General features: G+C 45.4%; 1 protein-coding gene and 1 long non-coding RNA gene across 2 annotated transcripts; one reads left to right on the forward strand and one right to left on the reverse strand.

Moving 5' to 3' along the window:
- The first annotated feature begins 28 nt into the window (after positions 1-28).
- On the forward strand, positions 29-17,120 carry ZKSCAN7 (zinc finger with KRAB and SCAN domains 7). The gene is given in 8 exon segments (XM_071212017.1): positions 29-141; positions 679-792; positions 1,581-1,977; positions 1,980-2,122; positions 6,849-7,017; positions 8,450-8,523; positions 8,836-8,962; positions 12,689-17,120. Coding segments are annotated over 6 exon segments (2,247 nt in total). The 5' UTR covers positions 29-141; positions 679-792; positions 1,581-1,700; the 3' UTR covers positions 14,146-17,120.
- LOC131276172 (uncharacterized) lies at positions 10,140-25,004 on the reverse strand. Its single transcript, XR_009183657.1, has 2 exons — positions 24,647-25,004; positions 10,140-15,704 (listed from the first exon to the last, which is right to left on the reverse strand). It is a non-coding gene; the product is annotated as an uncharacterized lncRNA (long non-coding RNA).
- Between the last annotated feature and the right edge of the window lie 6 nt (positions 25,005-25,010).

The following is a 25,010-nucleotide window of genomic DNA, read 5'->3' on the forward strand; positions in this document are numbered from 1 at the left end:
AGGTCGTCGGGGCCGGCCAGTGCCGACGCTCAGAAGCTCCCCGACAGAGAGCGGCTTCTTTGTCCCATCGTTATGACCTGCCGTGTCCGGCAAGAGTCGGGCACCCGCGGGTACAGCGATGACCAGGGCAGACGTGGCCAGGTGAGCCGCCCGGCAAAAGCCTGGTTTAGCGCGAAACAGAGAGGGTGTTTTCCCAGCCTTGCGCTGGGGACGATACGTAGCGTCGTACCTGGGTCAGATAAAGTTCCGAAGTGTAAAGTGTGACTCGGAAAAGAAAAATCCAGATGAGCTGATCTGCTGAGTAGTGGCGAACAGTAAGGGAAGTTGGAAAATGGCCTGAACTTCGTAGATGTGTGGAAACTCTTCAGTTATTTTTCTGGCCAACTTTACTTAAAGAAATGGTCGCCCAGGGAGAAGTAATTTACCCAAGGAACCAGGATATATGGTGGGTTGGAAGCATAGGTCTGCAATTAGAATAATAAACGTGGGCTAGGAACCAAAGTAAAAAGTATTTACCCTCAAATTCACGTGACAGATTTTATGGGTTGAATGCAGAAAGAAAGCCTCAGAAATCTTTGATAGTATCAACTAAACGAACCACATTCATTCACGAAATAGGCCATGCATGGTGGGTACAAAGATGACCAGACACCAACTGTGCCCTTTCGGTCCTTCCAGAAAATGGGGTGAACAACCTTGTAAACCACAATTAAAGTGAAAAAATGCTCCAGGAGAGGTTGAATGAAAAAGGCACTTAGGCCTGGAGAGATCAGGAAGGCGTTCCTGGTAGAGGTGAGTGGAAGTGAAAAGTTCTGCCTTTCCTGATTCCGTCTGTTTCCTTTTTGGTAATCCAGCAATTTGGAATGAGTGGTGCATAAACCATTTAAATACAGTGTAATAGGTAGGAGAGGAAAGTTACCATCTCACTGCACAGGGCAGTCAGGAAAGCCTTCAAGAGGCAATAATAGCATTGGTTCTGGGTCTTGCAAGTAGGAGTTTGTCAAAAATTGAACGGAAGATGACACATCCAAACAGAAAGAGCATGTGTGGCTTCCAGCTCTGTGTCTAGAGCTTGGGTTTCCAAACTATATTATGCAGTCCTATCAGTAAAAGAGCTTTGCACATGCAGCCCCAATATAGGTTTATTTGTAAATTAAAGATACATACTATTATACAAATTTCAGTGCACACAATAAGACACTAAATAGGAATTTAAAAGTTGGGAAAGCAAGAAAATTAAAACAGTTTCTTTACCGTTTGGGTCATCTTGCACATCCCACGCTGGAGACGGTTGCTGTCTTCCTTGTCTAGGTATTGGGGGAGAGTGCGGGTGAAACAGAGGTCTTAGGCTAGGTGTGGAGGGGTGTGAGTGTGAGGCATAAACGTCTGGGTTTTACTCTGTAGGTGATGGGAGCCACTGAATGTTTATAAAGGGAAGCAACAGAGATGCTTGGAGAGACTGCCCTGGTTGTGCTCTTTTTTTTTTCTCCTGGGACTTTGCTTTTTAACACTGGAAGGTCTGTCATTAGCTTGGGCCTGACCACTCTGGGGACTCTGGCTTCTCTCTTGATGTTTCTTAGGTGACCCTTCCGTGACCTCCCTCTCCCCAACCCTGAGAAGCAGCTCCTGAGACCTGACTTAGAGACCAGCGTTTTAACTGGACCAACTGTAGCTGCAACAAGCTCCTCCTCAGGATTACAATGGCCACAGAAGGTAGGGGAGCTTTAGGCCTCTCCCCCAGGGGCGCTGTTTTCCAGAAGCAGGAGGGACGCCTGACGGTGAAACAGGAGCCGGGGAGCCAGGCCTGGCCACAGGGCTGCAGTCTCCAGAAGATCCACCCTCCAGTTTGCGAAATCTTCCGGCTCCACTTCAGGCAGTTATGTTACCATGAGATGTCTGGGCCTCAGGAGACTCTGAGCCGGCTCCGGGAGCTGTGCCGCTGGTGGCTGATGCCCGAGGTTCACACCAAGGAGCAGATCCTGAGCTGCTGGTGCTGGAGCAGTTCCTGAGCATCCTGCCCGGGGAGCTCCGGACCTGGGTGCAGCTGCATCACCCTGAGAGTGGCGAAGAGGCGGTGGCTGTGGTGGAGGATTTCCACAGACATCTTAGTGGACCTGGAGAGGTGAGTGGTTTGAGTCTAGAATGGCATCTGGGACCATTTCTAGTGCTTGGGTTAGACTGAGAATAGGCAGTCTCCATTCCCCAGGCTCCAGCTCGGAATTCCTGAGCTAGTTCCATGGGTAGAGGGGAAATAGTTCTGCTCTAAGCCATAAGCGAAAATGCAAACTGCAGCCCACCTGTTTGAATCACTTTGTGAAGTCCTGTGTCTTAAGCCTAGCCTCATCCTAGAGATGCACACAGAACTCCAGGCAGACACGATCTGCAACACTGATTAGAATGCAAGGTGAGTGGGAGATTGGGCTTTGGGTATGCTGATAACATTGTAGAAGTTCCATTCCTCACCTCCTCAGATTTCTCAACCAATTCTTTCTCTTCCTGTCTCTTGGGTTCCTTATGAGAGGTGATGCTTCTGGGCCTCACAGTCATTTGTTCCTTTTGCTAGGTCTCCAGGCCCAGCTGAGGCCTTTCTGCCTCTTTAATTCTAATTTCCATTTTTCCCTGTTTCCTGGCATTCTTTAAAGTTTAAAGCTAAGGTAATTCAAAGTAGAGGAAAAATTGCGAAGAATTAGTAGATAGAGTGGTAAACCTGTCTTCTCAGATCACGGAGCTAACTAGTTCTGTGATCATGTGTTTCAGTCAGGGTCCAACCCGAGAAGCAGACCAGTAGGATTTATATATATATAGCTAAGAGTTGGCTCCCATGATTGTGGGGGCTGGCTTGGAAAACCTGGAATTTGTAGAGCAGGTTGGCAGGATGAGCAGGCTGGAAACTGGAGCTGCTGTCTACAGGCAGAATTTCTTCTACGCAGAAGCTTCAGCTCTGAAAGGTCTTACAACTAATTGATTGACTCAAGCAGACCCAGTTATTTAGAATAATCTCCCTTCAAGTCAGCTGATTATGGACTTTAATCACATCTGCAAAAAAAACCTCCACAGCAACACCTAACACCTAGATTAGTGTTGGATTAGTGCTAAGATGACATGTCAAAAAAACCATCATACCATGCATAAGTCAGTTCCTCCTAACCAGTATCAAACTGCTCACCTGTAACCCAAGCAGGGTGGACTAGGGTCCCCCTTTTACTTAGTGATTTACCAGGGAAAACTAGTGTATGAAATTTCTCAAGTACCATGCACATCATTTTACTGCCTTAAATAAATATCTTAAATAATAGATCTATGTCTAGTGAATCAGTTCCAGTTGATTGGAGTTCTGGGGGCTAGTCCTTTTTTCCAGAAGTACCAGCCCATTTGGCATTATCACATCTATTGTCAGCAATCATTTCCTTTGTGTAAACAAGTAAACATGAATAAATCAACCATTGCAAAGATGTAGGGAGCAGCTAGCCCGACCATGGGCAAAGATACGTGGCTGAAGAAGTGCTAAGAGTGCCATTTAGTGAGGAGTGTGAAGGGGAATTTCTCTGTTACCTTGTTTTGCTTAAGCAGAAGAGAAGACTCCCTTTTTTATCCAGGAGCCTCAGAGAAGGGTAACTGAGTCACAAATCCAAGTGACTGACAGTTGACAGGGCAGCTGAGCACTCATAAATCCAGCCTAGGAATGGGGTCTTTGGACTCCATTTCTATCTCTGCCCTTCTCAGAGTGTTTTAAGTTTCCCGACATTAGGACATGAAGACATCTCTCTACTGGCAAGGGTTTAGAAAATGTTTATGGAGTGACTAAATGAATCAACAAGCTTTCCCATGGCATTTGGCCAGTAGGAGATTAAGGAGGTGTAGGACAAGTGAGAATTATTCTGTCCAGCAGGCATGAGCCACCTTATTACTGCAGGTAGAGCATGTGCACATGTGCACTTTGGGGCTAGAGGAGGATTTTAGAATAATCCCTGCTGGGCTGTAGTATTATGCAAATTTACAGAATGCTTTTATGTGTTGTGTCTTATTTCAGCTCCTAGCACACCTATGTAATAGGCAAAATAGTAATCGTTAGCTCCATTTGACAAGTGAGGAAAGCACAGAGAAGTTAAGTGGCTCGTCTAAGATCACACAGCTAGCAAATGTTCCCTTTTCATTGTTCATGAGACTTGGCCAAAGTGTGGTTATTGCTGACTGCCACGAAGGGTAGGGACCAGGATTTTCTGGCTTCCTAGGTTCAAGGCCACCAGCTGGTCCCTGGAATGAGAATGGGTTTTTCATGCCTGTGAGGAAAAGAAACATGAATCTGAGTCTTATATAATGAATAACTGTACCGGGATTTAGTTGCCAGTGAATTATAAAGGTTGTGTTATCACAGTGCAGTTGAGTTCTGTCTTCTGCCAATACCCATAGCTACTATGTTGAAAAGCTGTGAATCCTACTAATAAGAACTGCCCACTGGAAAGCCTGGAACCAGAGCGGAAGCCTCTGAGTCCTACCACTCATGCTGGTGAAAGAAATACTAAAGAAAAGGGTCCCCAAACATTTCAGTGGGTTAAACCCAATAGGGCAGATCCAGTGTGGTTTATTGAGGGAGAAGCTGTTTTGTTTTTTTTTTTTAAGATTTATTTATTTATTTAATTCCCCCCTCCCTCTGTTTTCTGTTCTCTGTGTCTATTTGCTGCGTCTTGTTTCTTTGTCCACTTCTGTTGTCGTCAGCAGCACGGGAAGTGTGGGCAGCGCCATTCCTGGGCAGGCTGCACTTTCTTTCACGCTGGGCAGCTCTCACGGGGCGCACTCCTTTCGCGTGGGGCTCCCCTGGGGCTCCCCTACGCGGGGGACACCCCTGCGTGGCACGGCACTCCTTGCACACATCAGCACTGCGCGTGGGCCAGCTCCACACGGGTCAAGGAGGCCCGGGGTTTGAACTGCAGACCTCCCATGTGGTAGACGGATGCCCTAACCACTGGACCAAGTCCGTTTCCCAGAGAAGCTGTTTTTACCTTATGCTGTGCTGTGAACATGACAGCGAGCAAACTTTATTTATTCAAATAACCGTTTTAGGTTTTCTGCTCTAATTGCTCACAAAGATAGTAATAAGATTGTGGGAAGCTGTTTTGGTGATAATAAGCAAGGTTTAGCAATAAAAGGTCTATGCCCTGAGGTCTCTGAAGATTGATGTTATCTGATCTTACTTAATTTTTTAATATAAATTATTGACGAGAGGAAGTACATACTGAAAGCTGGATTTACAGTAACCCTAAAAGCTCTTAGCAAAATACCAGGAGGAAGATAGTCAGCAAATATTAACTGGACACTAGTGTTGGGCCAGGTGTTGTTCTAGGAGCTAGTGCTCAAGTTAGACAAAGTTCTTACCTTCCAAAGCTTATTCTCCAGTGGGGGGGATGGACAATAGATATAAATAAATTAAATAAGATAACTTAAAGACTAATGTGTGCTATATAGAAAATTGAATTGGGTAATTTGTGAAAGACTGATTGTCCCTGCTTTGCCAATGTGGTCAGAGAAGGCTTTTCTGAAGAAAAGACACGTTTGTTGGGAAACGGACTTTGGCCCAGTGGTTAGGGCGTCCGTCTACCACATGGGAGGTCCGCGGTTCAAACCCCGGGCCTCCTTGACCCGTGTGGAGCTGGCCATGCGCAGCGCTCATGCGCGCAAGGAGTGCCGTGCCAAGCAAGGGTGTTCCCCGCGTGGGGGAGCCCCACGCGCAAGGAGTGCGCCCGTGAGGAAAGCCGCCCAGCGTGAAAAAGAAAGAGCAGCCTGCCCAGGAATGGCGCCGCCCACACTTCCCGTGCCGCTGACGACAACAGAAGCGGACAAAGAAACAAGACGCAGCAAATAGACACCAAGAACAGACAACCAGGGGAGGGGGGGAAATTAAATAAATAAATCTTTAAAAAAAAAAAAAAAAAAAAGACACGTTTGTTGAAAGAAATTGGAAAAGCTCTCTTGTGGTTTGTCAGTCACCATTCTAAGGTTTTGCTTTAGCTGGGAGCTTCAGTGGCATTACTTACGCATATACAGGCACACACCCTTACCATTTTTATTTCCTCGGTACATCTGAATGGTCTCTTCCGTGGGCTAAGAGCCTGGAGAGTATACCAGTTGCTTTCTTGGCTCCCTTTTCTAGATGGTTCTTCATAAGCAAATTTGTGTCTGAAGACCTGACACAGAGTAGGAATGGTTCCAGAGTCTGGTCGTCTAGGTCCTACCAAGGTCAGCAGAGGGATGGTCTCTTAGGTTGCCAGGCTGCCGAGAGGAGTACCCCACAGCGGTTAGCTTCAGCCGCAGGACTTCAGCCTCCAGGGTTCAGAGGCGGGAGGCTTGCTTCCTTCCTGGGTCAGAGGGGTCCGGTTCCCTTGAGGTTCCTCACTGCGTGTCACATGGAGATGTTTCCTTTTTCTTCCAGGTTCCTGCTGACTTCCTGCTTCTGGCTCCTCCTCGAGGCTTTCTCTCACTCTGGCTTCTGGTTTCTTTCTATGTATAAGGTCTCCAGTAATCTAGATTAAGGCTCAGTTGGACAAAACTTTAACTAAATAATATCTTCAAGAGATCCTATTTATTACTGGTTCGCACTTACAGGAATGTGGATTAAAAATAAGAATGTGTCTAAATCGGGGTTCATAATTCGGTCTGTTGTAGATGGCAAGTGTGATTGCAAGCTTTAGCTTCTTCTTTGGGTGTCTTTTCCCATACTAGGCTGTACTGGTGGGCCAGGAAGGACACTCTGGCTCTTCTTCTCTCTGCTTTTAGAGGGGCTTCTAGGAGTTTTGGGGTTCAGTACCTTCAAGGATACTCTCTTGAATCCAGTTGTGTTTCATTGTCTCTAGGTTTCTGCCCCAGCACAAGAACAGGAAATACATTTGGAAGAGATGACAGCTATGGATTCCGCAGAGGAATCGCCTCCTGCCTCCCCTCCTCGCGGGGGCTCAGCCCCTGGCACCCGCCTGGAGCCTCCCCATGGCCCAGCGGCCTGCCACCGCCCCAGCAGGCGCTTCGGTACTCACTTCCCCAGCTCTGCCTCCAGCCACACTTCTCCCCTTCTCGGGCGCCTCCTTTCCTTCCTCTCCCTGACTCCCACTCCGTGGAATCCTCCACTGTCCTGCCCTGGTGCCCTTGTCTGTGCACTTGGCTTTTTCCAGCCGTTCATGTATCTATTCAGTTCTCACTGAGCACATGGCGTGTGAGCGGCACTGTAGGGAGCCAGAGGGATTCAGGACGTTGTCAGAGCGTGTGTTACCTGCTTGGCAGGGGCTCAGTCCTCGATGTAAAGAAGGGGCAACCTCCTGAGAGACGCGTGTGTGATACCTGTTCCCAGGCATTTGATCTAGTCACACGTGAGCCATGTGGGCATTGTAAATGGCGAGCAAGATCGTCATGGACTGGAGCAGGTAGGGGATGCTTCATGGAGGAGGTAGCAGTAGAATTGGACAGTGAAGAGTGGGGGAGGATTCTGAAAGAGAGGAAAAGTGGTAGAGGTGCCAGAGACAGAGGACATAAGCAAAGCCTCTAAGCCAAGGGTTCCCTGCACTCCCATTGAGGTGGGTTCAGGGAGATCTATGGGTTTGGGAAGCAGGGAATGATGTGCTGGGCGCTATTTCAGGTGAATTACTCTGGCCTAGGAGAACCCTGTAGATTGAATGGGGAGGCTCCTGTGAGGGAGCCTGGGTAGGAGAGGCTAGTGCAGCAGAACAGGTAAGAGGCAGTTACTGCCTGAATTGGAATGGAATGAGAGAGACACTGTGAAGGATGAATCCACAGGACTTGGGTTTGCAGAAGGGGAGGGTGGAATTAGAGGGTATGGCCAATGTCTGGCATCATTGGTAGAACTTGGGAAGTCAGGAAAGGAAAATGATAAGAATACGCAGTTTAGTTATTGAGTTTACAAGTGTTGTGGGGCACTCAAGTAAGTATCCAGGAGGCAGTTGGAAGTATGTGGTAGGGGTCTGGGGGAGAGGCAAGAACCGTGAGAACAGCATCAAAGAAATGAGAGTAGGTAAGATCTCTGACCGGGAGCAAAGGGAAGCACTGAGGCCTGAGCTTTGAGGAGTGCCCATAGTGAGAGGGACAGAGCAGGGAAAGAAAGCAGGCAACAAGGGCGCGAGATGTGAGGGGAAATCAGGCTTGGCTGGTGCTGGGGAAGCCAGCGGGAGAAGAATGCGGTCAGAAGTATAGCGTCCTTCCAGGAGGTGGAGAGTGAGGGCTGGGAGAAGCAGCTGGGTCTGTTTACTAGGGATTTTCTAATGCTCCCTCCAGGGAAAAGTCACAGTGCACTCAGAGGGATGCCTTCACGGAGAAGGGAAGTGTGTGGGGAGCGCCTGGGTTCTCTGAAATCTGCTTGCTGGGCATGTAGAGCTTCTTGAAGCCCAGAGCAGAGCTTGTCCACTCCCAGCTTTCTTTCCTCCCTCAACTCAACTCATTGCTTCCCCAGTTCCTGCCCTTCCTCGAGTGGGGAACTCAGGAGACCAGGCAGGAACAACTGTGCTTCGCGTGGTCAGACCCCAGGTGAGCTTGAGTCTTTGTGTATTTCTTGAGTTCCCATACCTGTGGCCCAGGAACGGTTAGGACTCATCTCTAGGCCTCTACCCCATTCTGAGACACCTCCTGTGGCTTCTCTGCCTGGTTGCTTCAACCCGGAGGTGTGTCCCTTCTGAATTAATGAAGCAGCTCTCGCCCTGGGCTGGTCCTTCTCCATGCCTCCTCCCGTCTCCCTACCCCCGTTGCCCACCAAGAGCCTGTACCCTGCACCCTTTGCCCTGTGATAGCTTTACCCTTCGTGTGGGAAGGATCCTGAGCAGTGGAAGCTTGTCATTCCAGGGGTCTGCCGCATCTGAGGACCTGTGTGTGGACCGTGCTCAGAAGAAGTGGAAAGGGCCGGCACTCGGTCAGCGAGCCCTGTCCCGGAGTGCACTGCTGGGAACTTACCACACGATGGCCTCTCTGGGTAATGATTCTGTTCGCCAGTAACTTAGAGTCCATATTCTTTATACTTTCTTTGCTATATATTTTTTTAAACTTATTATGAAAACTTTCAAACAAAATGGAGAGTAGTATAATGGACCTCTCTTACCCATCACCAAGCTTTAACAATTTTCAGCATTGATTTTGCTTCAGTAAGGCTGTTCCCTTACATCTATTTTATCTCTACTTCTTCTCCCAGTTCTACCCAGTTTCTTTACCATGACGGTTATTTTCCTCACAGCTCCTTAATTAGGTCCTCTTCCCTCATAATTTTTGCTTGCTGTGGCTCATAATGGCTTGGCTGCTCTTTGTACATCTTTTCAGCTTCAGCTCCTGCTCTTAATTGCCTTATCTTTTCTCTACTTCTGGTTCAGAATTCCCTAAGAGAAGGATTCCAGTTGGCTCAGCCATTAAATCATTATCAGCCTTGGCTCCAGGCCTTATGGGAGGCTAAGATTAATCTCCAGATAAGCTGCAGTTGGATCTGATGGCTGGCCCTGGTCTGATCACCTGTGGTCCATCATGGATGAGCTGGGTCTTTCTGCACTAAGCTTCACTTTCATCAAAGACTGACGCAGGGCGGCTTCCTGGGAGGGGCTGCCGGGAGGGCGGGTTCTGTACTGACAAGTCTTGCTAGTACAATAATCACCTCTGGAGAAGCGGCCTTAGGAGCCAGAGACCCATCATCTTTATCCTCTCATAAACTAAAATAGCATGATGATTTGTGGCCCTGGTTAAGACATGACAGAGAGGAGCTACCAGATTCATATTTAGCTATGACCATGATTCCTCTGCCTTCTCCCAACTTTATTTATTTAGTATTTAGTGTCTAGGATTCAAAAGCAAATGTTCAAGTGTTTGGTTTCCTTATCATTACAAAGAATCAAGATCGCAGACATATTTTGATTCATATTTCAGGTCATTGATGTCTTTCTGAATTTTCTGAGTCCAATACTTGCTCCTACGCATCCAGTTCCTCTGGACTGGTGAGAGGGGTCCCCACTTTTAGAACTCTGCTGTCTGCTGCAAAACTATTCCCAGTGACAAGACTTGAGAACCCATTACTTCACCAAATCTTGTCACTGTCCTGGCATACCTGAATCACTCTTTTTTGAACACTTCCTGATCATACCCTCATAATTCTCACATCAACTCTCCCATTTTTTTTTCTGCCTAATTTTTTTTTGATTTATTGAAATATATCACTCATACATAATCATACATAATAAATGTATAATAGATGTAAAATTATAAAACAAACATAACATCAAACAAACATATATAACACCTCACACCCTACCACCAATAACTTACATTGTTTTTAAACTTTTTAAACTAATGGTTAAAAAGCATTGCCAAAATATTACTACTAAACAAAGTATTTTTCCCCTAACCAATCCGATTATTATTATCTTTATGTCATTTATATATGAACATACAAAAACAATTAAATGTATAGTAAAAGTTGTAAACTTACAAAGCAAACATGCATAACATCATACAGCGGTCCCATACATCAACTCTCCACCAACACCTTGCATTGTCATGAGACTTTTGTTATAAACTATGAAAGAACAGTGTCAAAATCTTACTACTAATCATAATTCTTTTCTTACATTTGGTGTGTTTTTCCCCCAACCCACCCTATTTCTCTCCCATTTTTGTTTTTTGTTTCGGAGGAGAAAAGACTTTTATTAATGATTTTCCCTGGATGAAATGGCCGGCATGCCAAACAGCAAGAAACACTGCCATTTATACCCTCCACCCAGCACACAGACCCCTCCCTGGTCTCCACCGACTGGGCACTTCACGGGTTCCAGCCTCTCCATGTCATCTAACTAAGCTCTGCGTCCCTCTCTCAGTCCCTGCTCCCATGCTCTCCACCTGTCTCATTTTTGTCCTCACTTTTTTTGTGGTTGACTTGAGGTGTTAGCCACCCTTCTCTCTCAAACCTCTTTTCTGAGAACTATGGAACTGTACAAAGTTGTAGTTGGAAAGGACCTTAGAGTTGTCATTTTTCTAAAGAAATGTAGCATTTAAATGACTTCTGGATTTTTAGTTATCTTATGGTTTACATTTTAGCCTATAGACTTTTATGGTATAATTTAGCATGTCCTATGTCCATCCTTGCATCATCCTGTGAAACACTTCCATTGCCCCCCAGTTACACTGATTGCATGTACTCGACTCCTCTTTCCCCCTCCCCTCAGAGCACACCATGACAATTAATCTTCATTACTTGAAGGACCGAATTCAGAGATATTTCCAAAAATGTTGAGGGCTTGACATATTTGACTGTCCTAACCCGCTGGGAGCCACCAGTTCTTTCGAGAGATACAATTCCCTCTGTTTGAGAACATCAGTCCTCCCCAGGATGTGGGAATACCTTCACTCTCATTGTATGGGTCTCCACCCAGTGATATAACCCACTATGACAAAATGAACACTCACACACTCCAGACAGCCAGGGTAGATCGAAACTCAGGTGCTGGTTCTCCTGAGGGCTGCAGAGACCCACAGGTTCTATGGTCATGGCAGATGGCTCTGGAGTTCAGTGCCATGACAGTGGGCCCTACTTTGGAGTTTCTGTTCCTCAGTGTGATGGAGTTGGACTAAGATATGACCTTTCTACACATGCCTCTTCTGTTACTTTTACCAGACCCTGTGGTTGGCACTTGGGTTGGTGTATACCCAGGAGACCTGAAACTCTGAACTGTCCATGTGACGGCCAGGCCCTGGGCCTCAGCAGACTTGTGGCTCCTGTCCTCTGGTTTCTTGGACTTAACCCTGGCCAGCTGACAGGGAGGTGAAGAGGGTCAACCACCACACCAGGGAGCCAAGAGTGCCTACAGCTGCAAGCAGGAGAATTGCATCCATCATCCATGTGAAATCTAAGCCCCCTCTTGATGTAGAACTGGACATAACCATCCTAGGGTCCACAGGATGGAGGAATAGACTATGGATTGGAGTGGACTTACTGATGTTCTGCTGGGGAACTATTGTGATTAGTAAGGGAAGAAATTGTAGTAGTGATGTGGAGAGGCTGGCCACGGTGGCCGCTGATGGTCGGGAGACGGAAGAAGAGATATGGTGTGGAGGCATTTTTAGGAATTGGAGTTGTCCTGGGTGGTGCTGCAGGGATGGATGCTGGACGTTGTGTGTCCTGTCGTGGCCCACTGGGTGGGCTGGGGGAGAGTGTGGACTACAATGTGGACCACTGTCCATGTGGTGCAGCGGTGCTCCAGAATGTATTGGCCAGGTGCAGTGGATGTGCTGCAATGATGGAAGAGGTTGTTGATATCGGAGGGGTGGGCTGGGTGGGGTGGGGGGTATATGGGGACCTCATATTTTTTCAATGTAACATTTAAAAGAAAATAAAGAAGGAAAAAATAAAAATTAAAAAAAGTGACTTCTGGGTGATCACATCATGCTTTACTCTGTTGTCTCTTACCTTACCAATTACCCTTTTAACATGGCTGTGGTGGCTTAACATCTTTTCTCCCACTTTCCTTCGCTGACCATCGTCCCTCTTTGTTTTGCTGTCTGTGAGGGGAAAAAACGAGCTATTTCCCACTTCCTCTCCTGTTCTTAATGTATCACCTCATTTCTTACCCATAACGTGAAGTTTATTTTCAGGTACATTGGTCTCTTGATGATTCTTTTTCCACAGCAGGGTAAGAAATGAAAAAAGTTTTCTTCTCTGTTTCAGCAGCAGGTGACAACAGGATGGAGAGTTCAGAGTTGACTCCAAAGCAGGAAATCTCTCCAGTTGCTGAGGACTCTGGTGGGACATCAGGAGGCCTCTGTGGGATGGTTCCTGGGAGGCTGGAGGCTGGAGGTGCCTGCGAAGAGGCTTCAGAGGAGCCAAAAGGGCAACCCTCAGGTGAAGGAGGGAGCAGACTGGAAAGTGATTTCTCGAAAACAGCAGGTGAGGATAAAAGAAGAGTGACAAAAGACACCTGTGAGGACTGTAGGGAGCTCAGGGAACATCCTGATCTGTCCTCCAGTCCTGCCGAACACCAGGGAGCTCTGAAGGGACAGAGACTCTACCAGTGCGGTGAATGCGGCAAAACTTTTAATCGGAGCTCACACCTCATTGGCCATCAGAGAATCCACACCGGAGAGAAACCCTATGAATGTAACGAGTGTGGAAAGACCTTCAGGCAGACCTCTCAGCTTGTTGTGCATCTCAGAACCCACACGGGGGAGAAGCCCTATGAGTGCAGCAAGTGTGGGAAGACCTATCGACACAGCTCTCACCTCATTCAACACGAGAGACTGCATAACGGGGAGAAACCTTATAAATGCAACGAGTGTGCCAAAGCCTTCACTCAAAGTTCCCAGCTCATCGACCACCAGCGGACCCACACTGGGGAGAAGCCTTACGAGTGCAGCGAGTGTGGGGAGGCCTTCACACGGAGCAAAAGTCTTGTCCGACACCAGGCGCTTCACGCCGGCGAGAAACCGTTCAAGTGCGATGAGTGCGGGAAAGCTTTCTGCTCCAACAGAAATCTCACTGATCATCAGAGAATCCACACGGGGGAGAAGCCTTACGAGTGTAGCGAATGTGGCAAGGCCTTCAGTCGGAGTAAATGTCTTATTCGACACCAGAGCCTCCACACTGGGGAAAAGCCTTACAAATGCAGTGAGTGTGGGAAAGCCTTCAATCAGAACTCTCAGCTCGTTGACCACGAGAGGATTCATACTGGAGAAAAACCTTTTGAATGTAGCGAGTGCGGTAAGGCCTTCAGTCTGAGTAAATGTCTTATTCGGCATCAGAGACTTCACACAGGTGAAAAGCCCTATAAATGTAATGAGTGTGGCAAGTCCTTCAACCAAAACTCACACCTCATTATTCACCAGAGAATTCACACCGGTGAGAAACCCTATGGATGTAATGAGTGTGGAAAGGTCTTCAGTTACAGCTCTAGCCTTATGGTCCATCAGAGAACCCATACTGGGGAGAAACCCTATAAATGCAATGATTGTGGGAAAGCCTTTGGTGACAGCTCTCAGCTTATTGTGCACCAGAGAGTACACACTGGAGAGAAACCCTATGAATGCAGAGAGTGTGGGAAAGCCTTCAGCCAGCGTTCTACTTTTAATCATCACCAGCGAACTCACACTGGAGAGAAGCACACAGGTCTGGTTCAGTCAGTTTCCTAAAAGATGATTCCTTGAGGCAGAGAGCCAGGGACTTTGATTTAGGCCTCCTCTTGCAACCACTAATCACGGTGGACCATTCCCTGAATATTTTCCGTTGGGTCACTAAGGTGGGAGAGTGGAATTAGCTTAGTGGAAGCTTTCTCCACTATTGGGAAAGTAAGGACCACACATTTCATGTATTTGTAGGTTTCTTAAATATACACTTTAAAAATCTGCTTAACTTCTTAGTTATGCATCACATAATCATATTGTGCTTCTCAAAGACAAAGGCAATTTTTTTTATTCTCTCCCAACTCCTTCATTTTACCATTTACATAAAATTATTCTCCAAGATTGTTTCTTTCCTGTGTCTTGATGTGGCCCTTTCTATCTACTAATTAAACCTCTAATCTAGAACCTCATCACTTGTCATTTCCTACCTAGAAAACCTTTTCTTCCTGTTTGTTAATTTGTATTCCTTACAACATAAGATCCAGTTCATCTCTTCCTCAAATTCTTCTTCATTCCAATTAAACTTCTATTTATTTTACCTCAGTGCTGAATTAGTTGGTGCTACAATCTACAACTGTTGTTATATTGCCTTGTAAATTATTCCCAACTTAATGTGTGTATACCTTCATACCAACTTCAGGTAGGCTCTTTGAAGTCAGGTATGATACCTTTTTCTTTTAGGACATAGATAACAATTTGTTCATCCTAGTTATTAAATAAATGAAATTTTTGACTCGACTCTTAATTCAATCATTGTTAAAGCAGGCATGATCTTCTCCCACCCCCAGATTAGAAACCTTTAAAGATGGAAGTGGCATCTCATCATAAAATATCAAATACAAAGCCCTCGTTGATGTCTTCTGCATATGCTCTTAGAAGTCTCACTATTGTGAGACTTAAATCTCAAATAGTTAATGGGCTTGTGCATGAGTGAGTGTGTGGATATATCTAGATATCAGAGTGGACATTCCTGTTCCCCCCTAACTTGTATTTTGCTCTGCACAAACTCCAGTTCTGAACTAGCTGGCTGTACCTGCTTCCTAAATAAACAGGTTAAGAGCAAAGTCAAAGTTTACCACGAAGAAGACTTGATTTTTGTGGCCCTGGTAAAGATGAATGAAAATCCTAGCTAGTAGTCCTGGATGATTGGAATTCACAGTGATGAGGTTTGTGGCAAGATAATAGAGTCTAACCTGCTTTCCTTATCATCTAGTCCTATCTACCCTCAGCTGCCACCTTAATATCAAGGTGAGAGTTGTACCCTTAATGATTGTAATTACATTGCAGGCCATCTTTCATTCCCCAGACACACAAGAACAGGAAGTCTTTCCAGGGGGTTTCTTCTTTCTGCAGTCATATATTGGACATGAGCTTGAACAACTGCCCCCGTCCATCCTCGCAGAGGGCTCCAGTGCTAGGGGACCTTTACTTCTGCTGTCCATTCTCTTTCTTCCCAGCCCGCAAAGTTGCTTTTAACAGGATGGCAGTGTGGCAGAGGTGGGGAAGGAGGCTATTGAGGCAATGCCAGGTGTGGAACCTCCAGGGGAGAGATTTGGTGAACTGGTTAACTGTTCAAGAGACAATGGAGAAGAAAGGGAAGTCAGTTGAGGCTCAGGAAAATAAGATGTGATACAGGGGGAGACATCTCAGACAAGGCTAGAAAGATGTTTATTGGTGGCCTAAAAAAATTACCAAGGACACAACTGGAAATTTGCCATTTCTTAATATGAATTTTTAAATAAATTTGCTTTCAGCTCTTTTTTTGCTGTTTCACTTTCCTTTAAAAGATATACAGGGGAGCAGATGTAGCTCAAGTAGTTGAGCGCCTGCTTCCCATGTACGAGGCCCTGGATTCGATCCCCAGTACCTCCTAAGAGCAAAATCAAGCAATAAAAACAACTAACCTTGGGGAGCAGATGTAGCTCAGTGGTTGAGTGCCTGCTTCCCACGTAGAAAGTCGTGGGTTCAATCCCTGGCACCTCCTTAAAAAAACCATGTGCAGATAGGACTCTGTTTTTAATAAACTTTGGGAGCTCTCAGCTGCCTTGGAAGAGGCCAACCCCACATGAGCACATGGGGTCTGTCCCTCCACTCTGAGTTGGACTAGTCATATGCAGTAGGATCCCTCTGCTTATTGGAGGCTACAGCTTGGCCTTCCTGGTCTTGTCTGCTCACTTTCTGCCCCACTAAGCCTCTGGAGGGAGGAAACCAGCATTATTCATAGTTGTGCTGCCCACCCCATCTGTGGTATAGGTGCTCAGTAAAAATGAATGTCCTGACTTCCTGGAAAGGTACTTGGCCTCTTACATGAGAAAAAAGGGCTGCATCAGGAAGTCACTTTCTATTGATCACTGCCAGTATTTTTTGTTTCCTAGCTTTTCTAGGCATACAATAAATAATGATTTTTCTTTGTTTTCATATTAATTTCCAATTGTATGCCACTTAGGCATTAACAAGAACTTCAAAAAATGTTGACTAGTGTGTACCAGGCACTTTATATCTAATTCTTAACTTCAGGGGCAGTGCTTTCAGTGTTTTGTTGTTTCATACGGTGTTAACCATGGCTGGTCATGTTCTGGAAGTTCACTTCTATTCCTGCCGTTAGAAAGGCAGTCTGGCATATTGATTAGGAGCACTTATTTTGTAGCCAGCACCCTGGGTTTGAATCACAGCTCCACTGCTTTCTTAGATGTATAACCCTGGCTGAGTCACTTAGCTTCCTTGTGTCTCAGTCCTTCCTTCTATACAGTGGAGCTACTTCATAGGGTTGTGGAGAATTAAGCTAGTTAATATGCTTAAGTCACTTAAAGTTCATACTATAGCAATTATGTTAAGAACTTTTAACAATGGCTATTAAGGTTATTTTTAATTATTGGTATGATTTTATGATCTGCATCTTTTATTCTTTATTGTAATTCATTTCGTTGACAGGTTTGTAAGTGAAATTTCTGTGCACTCCTGGAATAAAATCAGTTTTAAACTTTGTGGTGAAGTTTTTATTGAGTACAGAACTTGATTCAATTTGCTAAGGTTATTGCTGGCTTTGCAAAATGAACTTGGAAGATTTTTTTTTCTCTTCATTACTTAGGAAGAGTTGGCATAAGATAAGAATTATTCCTTGGAGGTTAGCTAACAGTTCCTCAACCTGACCTTTTTTCTGGAGGGTAAGGAGGAGTATATCTTGACTGGTATAAAGGCATCTAGTATCCTGTAAAATTCTTTTACTCTTTTCCATATACTTTCTTTTTTCATACATGAGTTACATTTTGGTTTTCCTTTATTTTTTTCTCTGTTAGGATTGCCAAGACCAGTTTATTTTATTTCTCTTTTAATTCCATTTTTTCTTGACTATTTTTTCATGCCGTTCTTCATCTGTGCCTCAAATCCCAGAGATTTTTTTCATTTCTTTTTTTATTATTATTTTTAAAGAGGCCATATTTTAAAAAGTATTTATTTATTCCCCCCTCGTTTGCACTTGCTGTCTGCTCTCGCTGTCTGTTCTGTGCATGTGGTGTGCTCTTCTTTTTAGGAGGCACCAGGAACTGAACCCAGGACCTCCCTGGGAGGGAGGGGCCCAATCACTTGAGCCACCTCTGCTCCCAGCTTGTTGGGTCTCTCACTGTGTCTCTGTTGTGTCACCTTGTTGGCTCATCTTGTTGCATCAGTCCATCGTGTCAGCTCTGTCTTGCTTGTCTTTAAGAGGCATTGGTTATCCATGTGGAATCTAAGCCCCCACTTGACATAGATGTACAATGGACACAACCAATCCAATGTCCACAGAGAAAATGTGGAATGGGTGTGGGAAGGGTAGCCATGGTGGCTGCTGGGTTTGGGGAATAGGAGGAAGAGATGAGATGTGGAGGCGTTTTCGGGACGTGGAGTTGTCCTGGGTGGTGCTTCACGGACAATTACAGGCCATTGTAGATCCCCCCAGGGCCCACTGGATGGAACGTGGGAGAGTGTGGGCTATGATGTGGACCATTGACTACGGGGTGCAGTGATGTTCAGAGATGTACTTACCGGGTGCAATGGATGTGTCACGATGATGGGAGAGAGTGTTGCTGTGGGGGGAGTGAGGGGTGGGGGCGGTGGGGTTGATTGGGACCTCATATTTTTTTAATGTAATTTTTAAAAATAAATAAATTTTAATTAAAAAAAAAAAAGAGGCATTGGGGGAAGTAGATTTGGCTCAACTGATAGAGCATCTGCCTACCACATGGGAGGTCCAGGGTTCAAACCCAGGGCCTCCTGACCCATGTGGTGAGCTGGCCCACACACAGTGTTGATATATGCCACTCGGGTGTCCCCCATGTAGGGGAACCCCACGCACAAGGAGTGTGCCCCATAAGGAGAGCTGCCCAGCACGAAAAAAGTGCAGCCTGCACAGGAGTGGCACTGCACCCATGGAGAGCTGACACAGCAAGATGACGCAACAAAAAGAGACACAGATTCCTGGTGCCACTGACAAAGAATGTAAGTGGACACAGAAGAACACACGGCAAATGGACACAGAGAGCAGACAACTGGGGGCGGGGAACAGGGAAGGGGAGAAAAATAAAAAATAAATAAATCTTTCCCCCCAAAAAAAGGGCCCTGGGAGCCAAACCTGGGACCTTCCATGTGGTAGGTGGGTGCCCAACTGTTTGAGCCACATCTGCTTCCCCATTCAATTTTTTTAAAATATATTTTTTATTTTTAAAAGATACATAGATTACATAAAATGTTACATTAAAAAATATAGGGGATTCCCTTATGCCCCACTCCCCGCACTTCCCACTTTTCCCCACATTAACAACTTCTTTCATTAGTGTGGTACAGTTACTGCAATTGATGAACACATTTTGGAGCATGGCCACCCAGCATGGGTTATAGTTTACATTATAGTTTACACTCACTCCCAGTCCATTCTGTAGGTTATGGCAGGATATATAATGCCCTATACCTGTCCTTTTTCTTAAAAAAAGATTTATTTTATTCCCCCGCCCTGCTGTTTTTGCTGTCTGGATCCATTCGCTGTGTGATCTGTATCTATTTCTCTTTTTGGTCTTTTTTTTTTTCTCCTCTCGGAGTCACTGGGATTCGATCCTGGGGACCTCTAAAGTGGAGAGGTTAGCTGTGCCACCTCAGTTCCTAGTCTCTGCTGCGCTCACCTTGACTCTCCCCTTCGTCTCTCTTGTTGGGTCATCATCTTGCTGTGCAATGCACTTGCGTGGGCACTGGTTCACCACGCAGGCACTCTTGCCGCCTAGGCACTCAGCTCTTCACACAGGCGCTGACTCACCATGCAGGCACACTTTCTCTTCTTTTTCACCAGGAGGCCCAGGGATCAACCTCAGATCCTCCCTGTGGGAGGCAGAAGCCCAATCACTTGAGCCCCATCTGCTTCCCTGTATCTGTCTTGGTAATGTCATTGAGGACAATTCCAAGTCCCCAAAATGCCTTCATATTATACCTCTTTTTTCCTCTTCCTGCCTTAGCAATTCCAGTGGCCACTGTCTCCACATCAATAATATAATTTCTTCCAGTGCTAGAATCACAATAAGTTCATACTAGAATACCAGTAAGTCCACTCTGGTCCATATTTTATTCCCCAGTTCTGAGAATTCTGGGATGGTGATGCCCACTCCACCTCTAATTGAGAGGGGGCTTTGATCCCACATGGCTAATGGATGGGACTCTCTTGCTTGCAGTTGTGAACTCTCAGTTCCTTGGTGTTGTGGTTGTCCATTTTCACCTCGTTAGTTATCCTGAGTGAGTCCAATGAACTAGAGAGTAGGTGTTGTAACTCTGCTGCAGCTCAGGGCCCAGATGGCACATGGACAGCCCAGAGAGTCAAGTCTCTTGGACATACACCTACCAACTCCAGCACCAACTATAGGTTCAATAAAAGGGACAGAAGAGGCATGTGTAGAGAAATAACATCTGGGTCCAATTGTGTCACCCTCAGGAGCCAAACGCCAAAGTAGGGCCCACTGGTCCATTCAATTCTTAATTCCAGTAGGACGGGTCTAGAGATGATGGGTGGGGAAGCAGATGTATCTCAAGCAATTGGGCTCTTGTCTACAATATAGGAGGTCCAGCGTTCAATTCCTGGGACTTCCTGGTGAAGGCAAAGTGGCCTGTACGGAGAGCTGGCCCAAGCAGAGACCTGGCCCATGAGGAGTGCTGGCCTGCGTAGAGAGCTGGTCCACACAGAGTGTTGACCTGTGCAGCGTGCTGGCCTGCACAGAGTTCTGGCCTGCACAGGAGAAATGGGGCAGCAAGATGATGCAACCAAAAGAGACACAGAGGAGAGACAATAAGAGGGGCAGCAGACTAGGGAGCTGAGGTGGCGCAAGAGATAGAGTGCCTCTCTCCCACTCCAGAAGGTCCCAGGATCAATTCCTGGTGCCACCTAAAGAGAAATAGAAACAGAAGAACACAGAAAGCAGACACCACAAAAACAACAGGCAGGGTGGAAATAAATAAATCTTTAAAGGAAAAAAAGATATTATGGGTGACATGCAATACAAAATGAAGTTCCAACACCACCTATGAAGCAAAAGGTTTGACTTGAATCTCATCTAGCTTTTATAACTCCTTTCCATTTTACAGGAAATACATGAGATATCAGAGGAAACAATCAGACAAATCTAAAATGTGACACACTATATAAGACAGTTGGTCTAGACTCTTCAAGAAGACTAAAATGAAAAAGAAAAATGGTGGGGGATTGTTCTAGATTACAAGAGACTCTGCAGAGGCATAATAACCAAATATAATGAGTCAAACTTGATCCATAAAACCTATAGCAGATATTTGGAGAATAGGGGAAAATGGAATATATGGAATGGATATATCTAATAGATCTATTTGGTGATATGATATTGTTTTTAAATTTAAGTGTGATGGATGGTATTTTGGTTATGTAGAAGAATGATCTTATTCTAAGGAGGTTCCTGCTGCAGTATTTAGGTTTGATGTGTTGTGGTATCTACAATAGTATTTGCAAATGGCTCAACAAAAAAAAAAATGTATATGTGTGTGGGGAGAAAGCAAATGTGGCAAAATGTTAGCAGTTGTTGAATCTCGATAAAGGATGTATGCATGTTTGAAGATTACAAAATAAAGTTTTAAAAAAATGAAAAGGAATTATGGATGGCACATTATAACTCAACACCCTATGGAAGAAATGAAAGTAGTTTTAGGTAGTGGGGCAGTTACAGAAGAGCATGTAGCTGTAGTCAGAAGACCCTGGCCCAAGTCTCAGATTGCCCACCACTAGCTGTGCAATCAAAGGCAAATCATTTCTCATCTCCAGGCTTTAGTTTCCTTATCTACAAAACAAGAACTAATAAATGTCATAAAATTATTCTGAGGCTTAAATTAGTAAAGCCCTTTCTAACTTGTAAAGTAATATGTTTTGCAGTAATGTCCCATTCACTCTAATACTTTTTAAGCATCTTTGGATCCTCCTTTGTTGTATCCTGAGAAATGTATATACTCAAATTGCGAGTTCCCAAAGGGAAGCACTGTATTTCCACCTTTTTGAACAATAAAGTAAAACCCACCAACTGGACATTTTTTAAAAAAAGATTTTTTTTTTTTTACTTCTCTCCCCTTCCCCTCTCCCTAGTTGTCTGCTCTCTGTGTCCATTCTCTGTGTATTCTTCTGTGTCTGCTTCTATTCTTGTCAGTGATCCGGGCAACTGTGTCTCTCTTTGTTGCAGCATCTTGCTGCATCAGCTCTCTGTGTGTGCGGCGCCACTCCTGGGCAGGCTGCACATTTTTCACACCAGGTGGCTCTCCTTACGGGGTGCACTTCTTGTGTGTGGGGCTCCCCTACGTGAGGGACACCCCTGCGTGGCACGGCACTCCTTGTGTGCATCAGTTCTGCACAGGGGCCAGCTCCACATGGGTCAGGGGGGTCCTGGGTTTGAAACATGGTCCACCCATGTGGTATAGGTGGATTCCCTATCCATTGGGTCAAGACTGCGTCCCCCAACGGGGCATTAATTTCAATTACCCAAATGTGAGTTTGAGTTTCTTTGGCTGTCATGAAGACAGTAGATGTCTTAGTAAACATCAAAATTGCTGTATATTTAGGCAATTGTGATGCAAAGTGCTAATACTTGATTTCTGAACAGTGACATCATTCTAGGCTGAATACAGAGAAATATGCTTGTGGATAAGAGCAACAATTTGGTTGGATGGGGTCAGAACCTGGAATTTGGTGGAGTTTTTTTTTTTTTCCATTTTTTGTTTAAATTTGTATTTTTAACATGCATCCAAGTGAGTTTTACACTCTCTAAAATGTGAAACCCACTGAGCTAAAATACTAATGAGAAATCATTACTCCCTGGGACCAAATGTGAGACTGGAAGCTTTGAGTCAGAATGAATGGCACCACCCTCCAAAATGAAGAGTAGATAAACAGCAAAACAAGTTGAAGATTATTATAAATGTCCTAATATCCATGGAGTCTTCTCAAGTGATTTCTTTTTTTTAAAGATTTATTTATTTATTTCTCTCCCCTTGCCTCCTCCCCCCAGTTGTCTGCTCTCTCTGTCCATTCGCTATGTGTTCTTCTATGACCGCTTCTATCCTTATCAGCGGCACCAGGAATCTGTGTTTCTTTTTGTTTTGTCATCTTGCTGTGTCAGCTCTCCGTGTAAGTGGCGCCATTCTTGGGCAGGCTGCACTTTCTCTCACGCTGGGCGGCTTTCCTTACGGGGCGCACTCCTTGCATGTGGGGCTCTCCTATGTGGGGGACACCCCTGCATGGCTCAGCACTCCTTGCACACATCAGCACTGCACATGGGCCAGCTCCACATGGGTCAAGAAGGCCCAGGGTTTGAACTGCGGACCTCCCATGTGGTAGGTGGACGCCCTATTCATTGGGCCAAGTCCACTTTCCTCAAGTGATTTCTGATATAGTGGCAATAGTGCTGTGCTCCACAGCAAAGGTCCTAAGTCCTACTTCCAGCCTCCACTGGGCTTGTGACCTTGTGTAGGTCTTCTCTTTCTAGACCTCTGCATCTCAGTCTCTTCTATAAAATGTGGCCAATGTGTTGTGCCACCTACATGAGCTGATGGATAAGAAAACTGGTATCCTATAACATGAAGTATTTCAAAGGCTCAATCCTCAGATGACATTTTTTATTTTATTTTTTTTAGGAGGTACAGGGAATTGAACCTGGAACCTCATACATGGAAAGCAGGCTCTCAACCACTGAGCTACAATTGCTTCCCCTCAGATGACTTTTTTTTAAAGATTTATTTACTTTATTTATCTCTCCCTCATCCCACCCATTGTCTGCTATCTTTGTCCATTTACTGTGTGTTCTTGTGTATCTGCTTGGCTTCTCTTTAGGCTGCACTGGGAACCAATCCTGGGACCCTCCAGAGTGGAAGAGAGGTCCTCAATCTCTTGCACCATATCAGCTCCCTTCTCTGCTGCGTCTCTTATTGTCTCTCCTCTGTGCCTCTTTTTGTTGCATCATCTTGCTGTGCCATTTCTCCTGCACAGGCCACACACCTTCACCAGGAGACCCCAGGAATCGAACTGGACCTCCCACATGGTAGAGAGGAGCCCAACTGCTTGAGCCACATCCACTTCCCCTCAGATGGCTTTATAATTTTTGCCTACATTATCTTATCCTGCCCTATTCAGAGACAACTCACAAATCTATATCCCTAGCCTTGACTTTTTTGCTAACTCCAGACTCCTACCCCAACTGCCTATGTGACATTTCCTCTTGGATCTAACCAGCATCTTTTTTTTTCTTTCCACTTGGTAGTTTCCTCTTTATTGATGTGCCTCCTACTAATCAGCATCTTAAATGTAACATGTCCAACACAGCTGTTGATCCTTCTCCCTAAACCTTCCTCTTTCATTCTACTCCATTTCCCAAAAGGCAGTCTTATTCTGGTAGCTCAGATTTTTAAAAAATCGTGGAGTGATCCTTAACCCACATACAGGTCATTAGCAAATTATTCTGGCAGATATTAAAATATATGCAAAATTGTATCTCACCATCTCCATCATTTCTAAATTAATCCAAGCCACCATCACTTCTCGCCTGGAATACCATACTCTCTTAATTGAGATGCCTACTTCCATTCTCGCCTACCTTCCAACTGTTCTTAACAGCAGCAGGAGCAAACATTAAGATGTAACTTAAGGCGTGAAACTTACAGGAACAGGAAAAGGTTCTTTACTCCTTTTCTGTCTGACAGCTAATAATCTGAACATTTGACAGGGGGAAAAAGTAAGACATTGTGTCACTCCTCTGTCTTAAAAACCCTTTAAGAGCTTTCTATATTACTCAAGAGAAAATCTCAAGCTCTTAGAGTCTACAAGCTCCTAAATGTGCCCACCCACCACCTGACTCAAGGCCTTTGCATCTGCTTTTCCATTTATCAGGAAACCCTTCCCTGAAGATATCCACACACCTCCATTGCTCATTTCTTGTTTCTGCCTTACCTAGCATCTACAAAGAAGTTCCACCCCGTCTCTGTTTCCCATTACCTTCTACTTGTTTATGGTCCCATCTTCCTGACTTGACTTTGAGCCTCCTGGGGCAAGGAGTTCATTTTCTTCACTTCTGCCTCCGCAGCGCCCTGAACTTGTCTGGCAAGAGGCCGGCACTCAATAAACCGTTTTTGAGTGCTGTCATAAACGGAAGCCCATCCTGGTTAAGGATGAGCGCCGCAGGACCTGTGGAAAGAATGGCGATGGCCTTGCCGCTTGGCAGGCAAAGTCAGGGGTGTGACTTCAGAGAGCCTCCTTTTGAGAGGAGGCCTGGCCGGCCAGTTGATTTGCCCTTCTTCCCGCCCGAGCCATGCATGACCCTTTCCCAGGCTCATTCGAGGGCCCTCCTGCCATTGGCTGA

This window comes from Dasypus novemcinctus, chromosome 26 (genome assembly GCF_030445035.2).
Source record: "Dasypus novemcinctus isolate mDasNov1 chromosome 26, mDasNov1.1.hap2, whole genome shotgun sequence".
NCBI classification, from domain to species: Eukaryota; Metazoa; Chordata; class Mammalia; order Cingulata; family Dasypodidae; genus Dasypus; species Dasypus novemcinctus.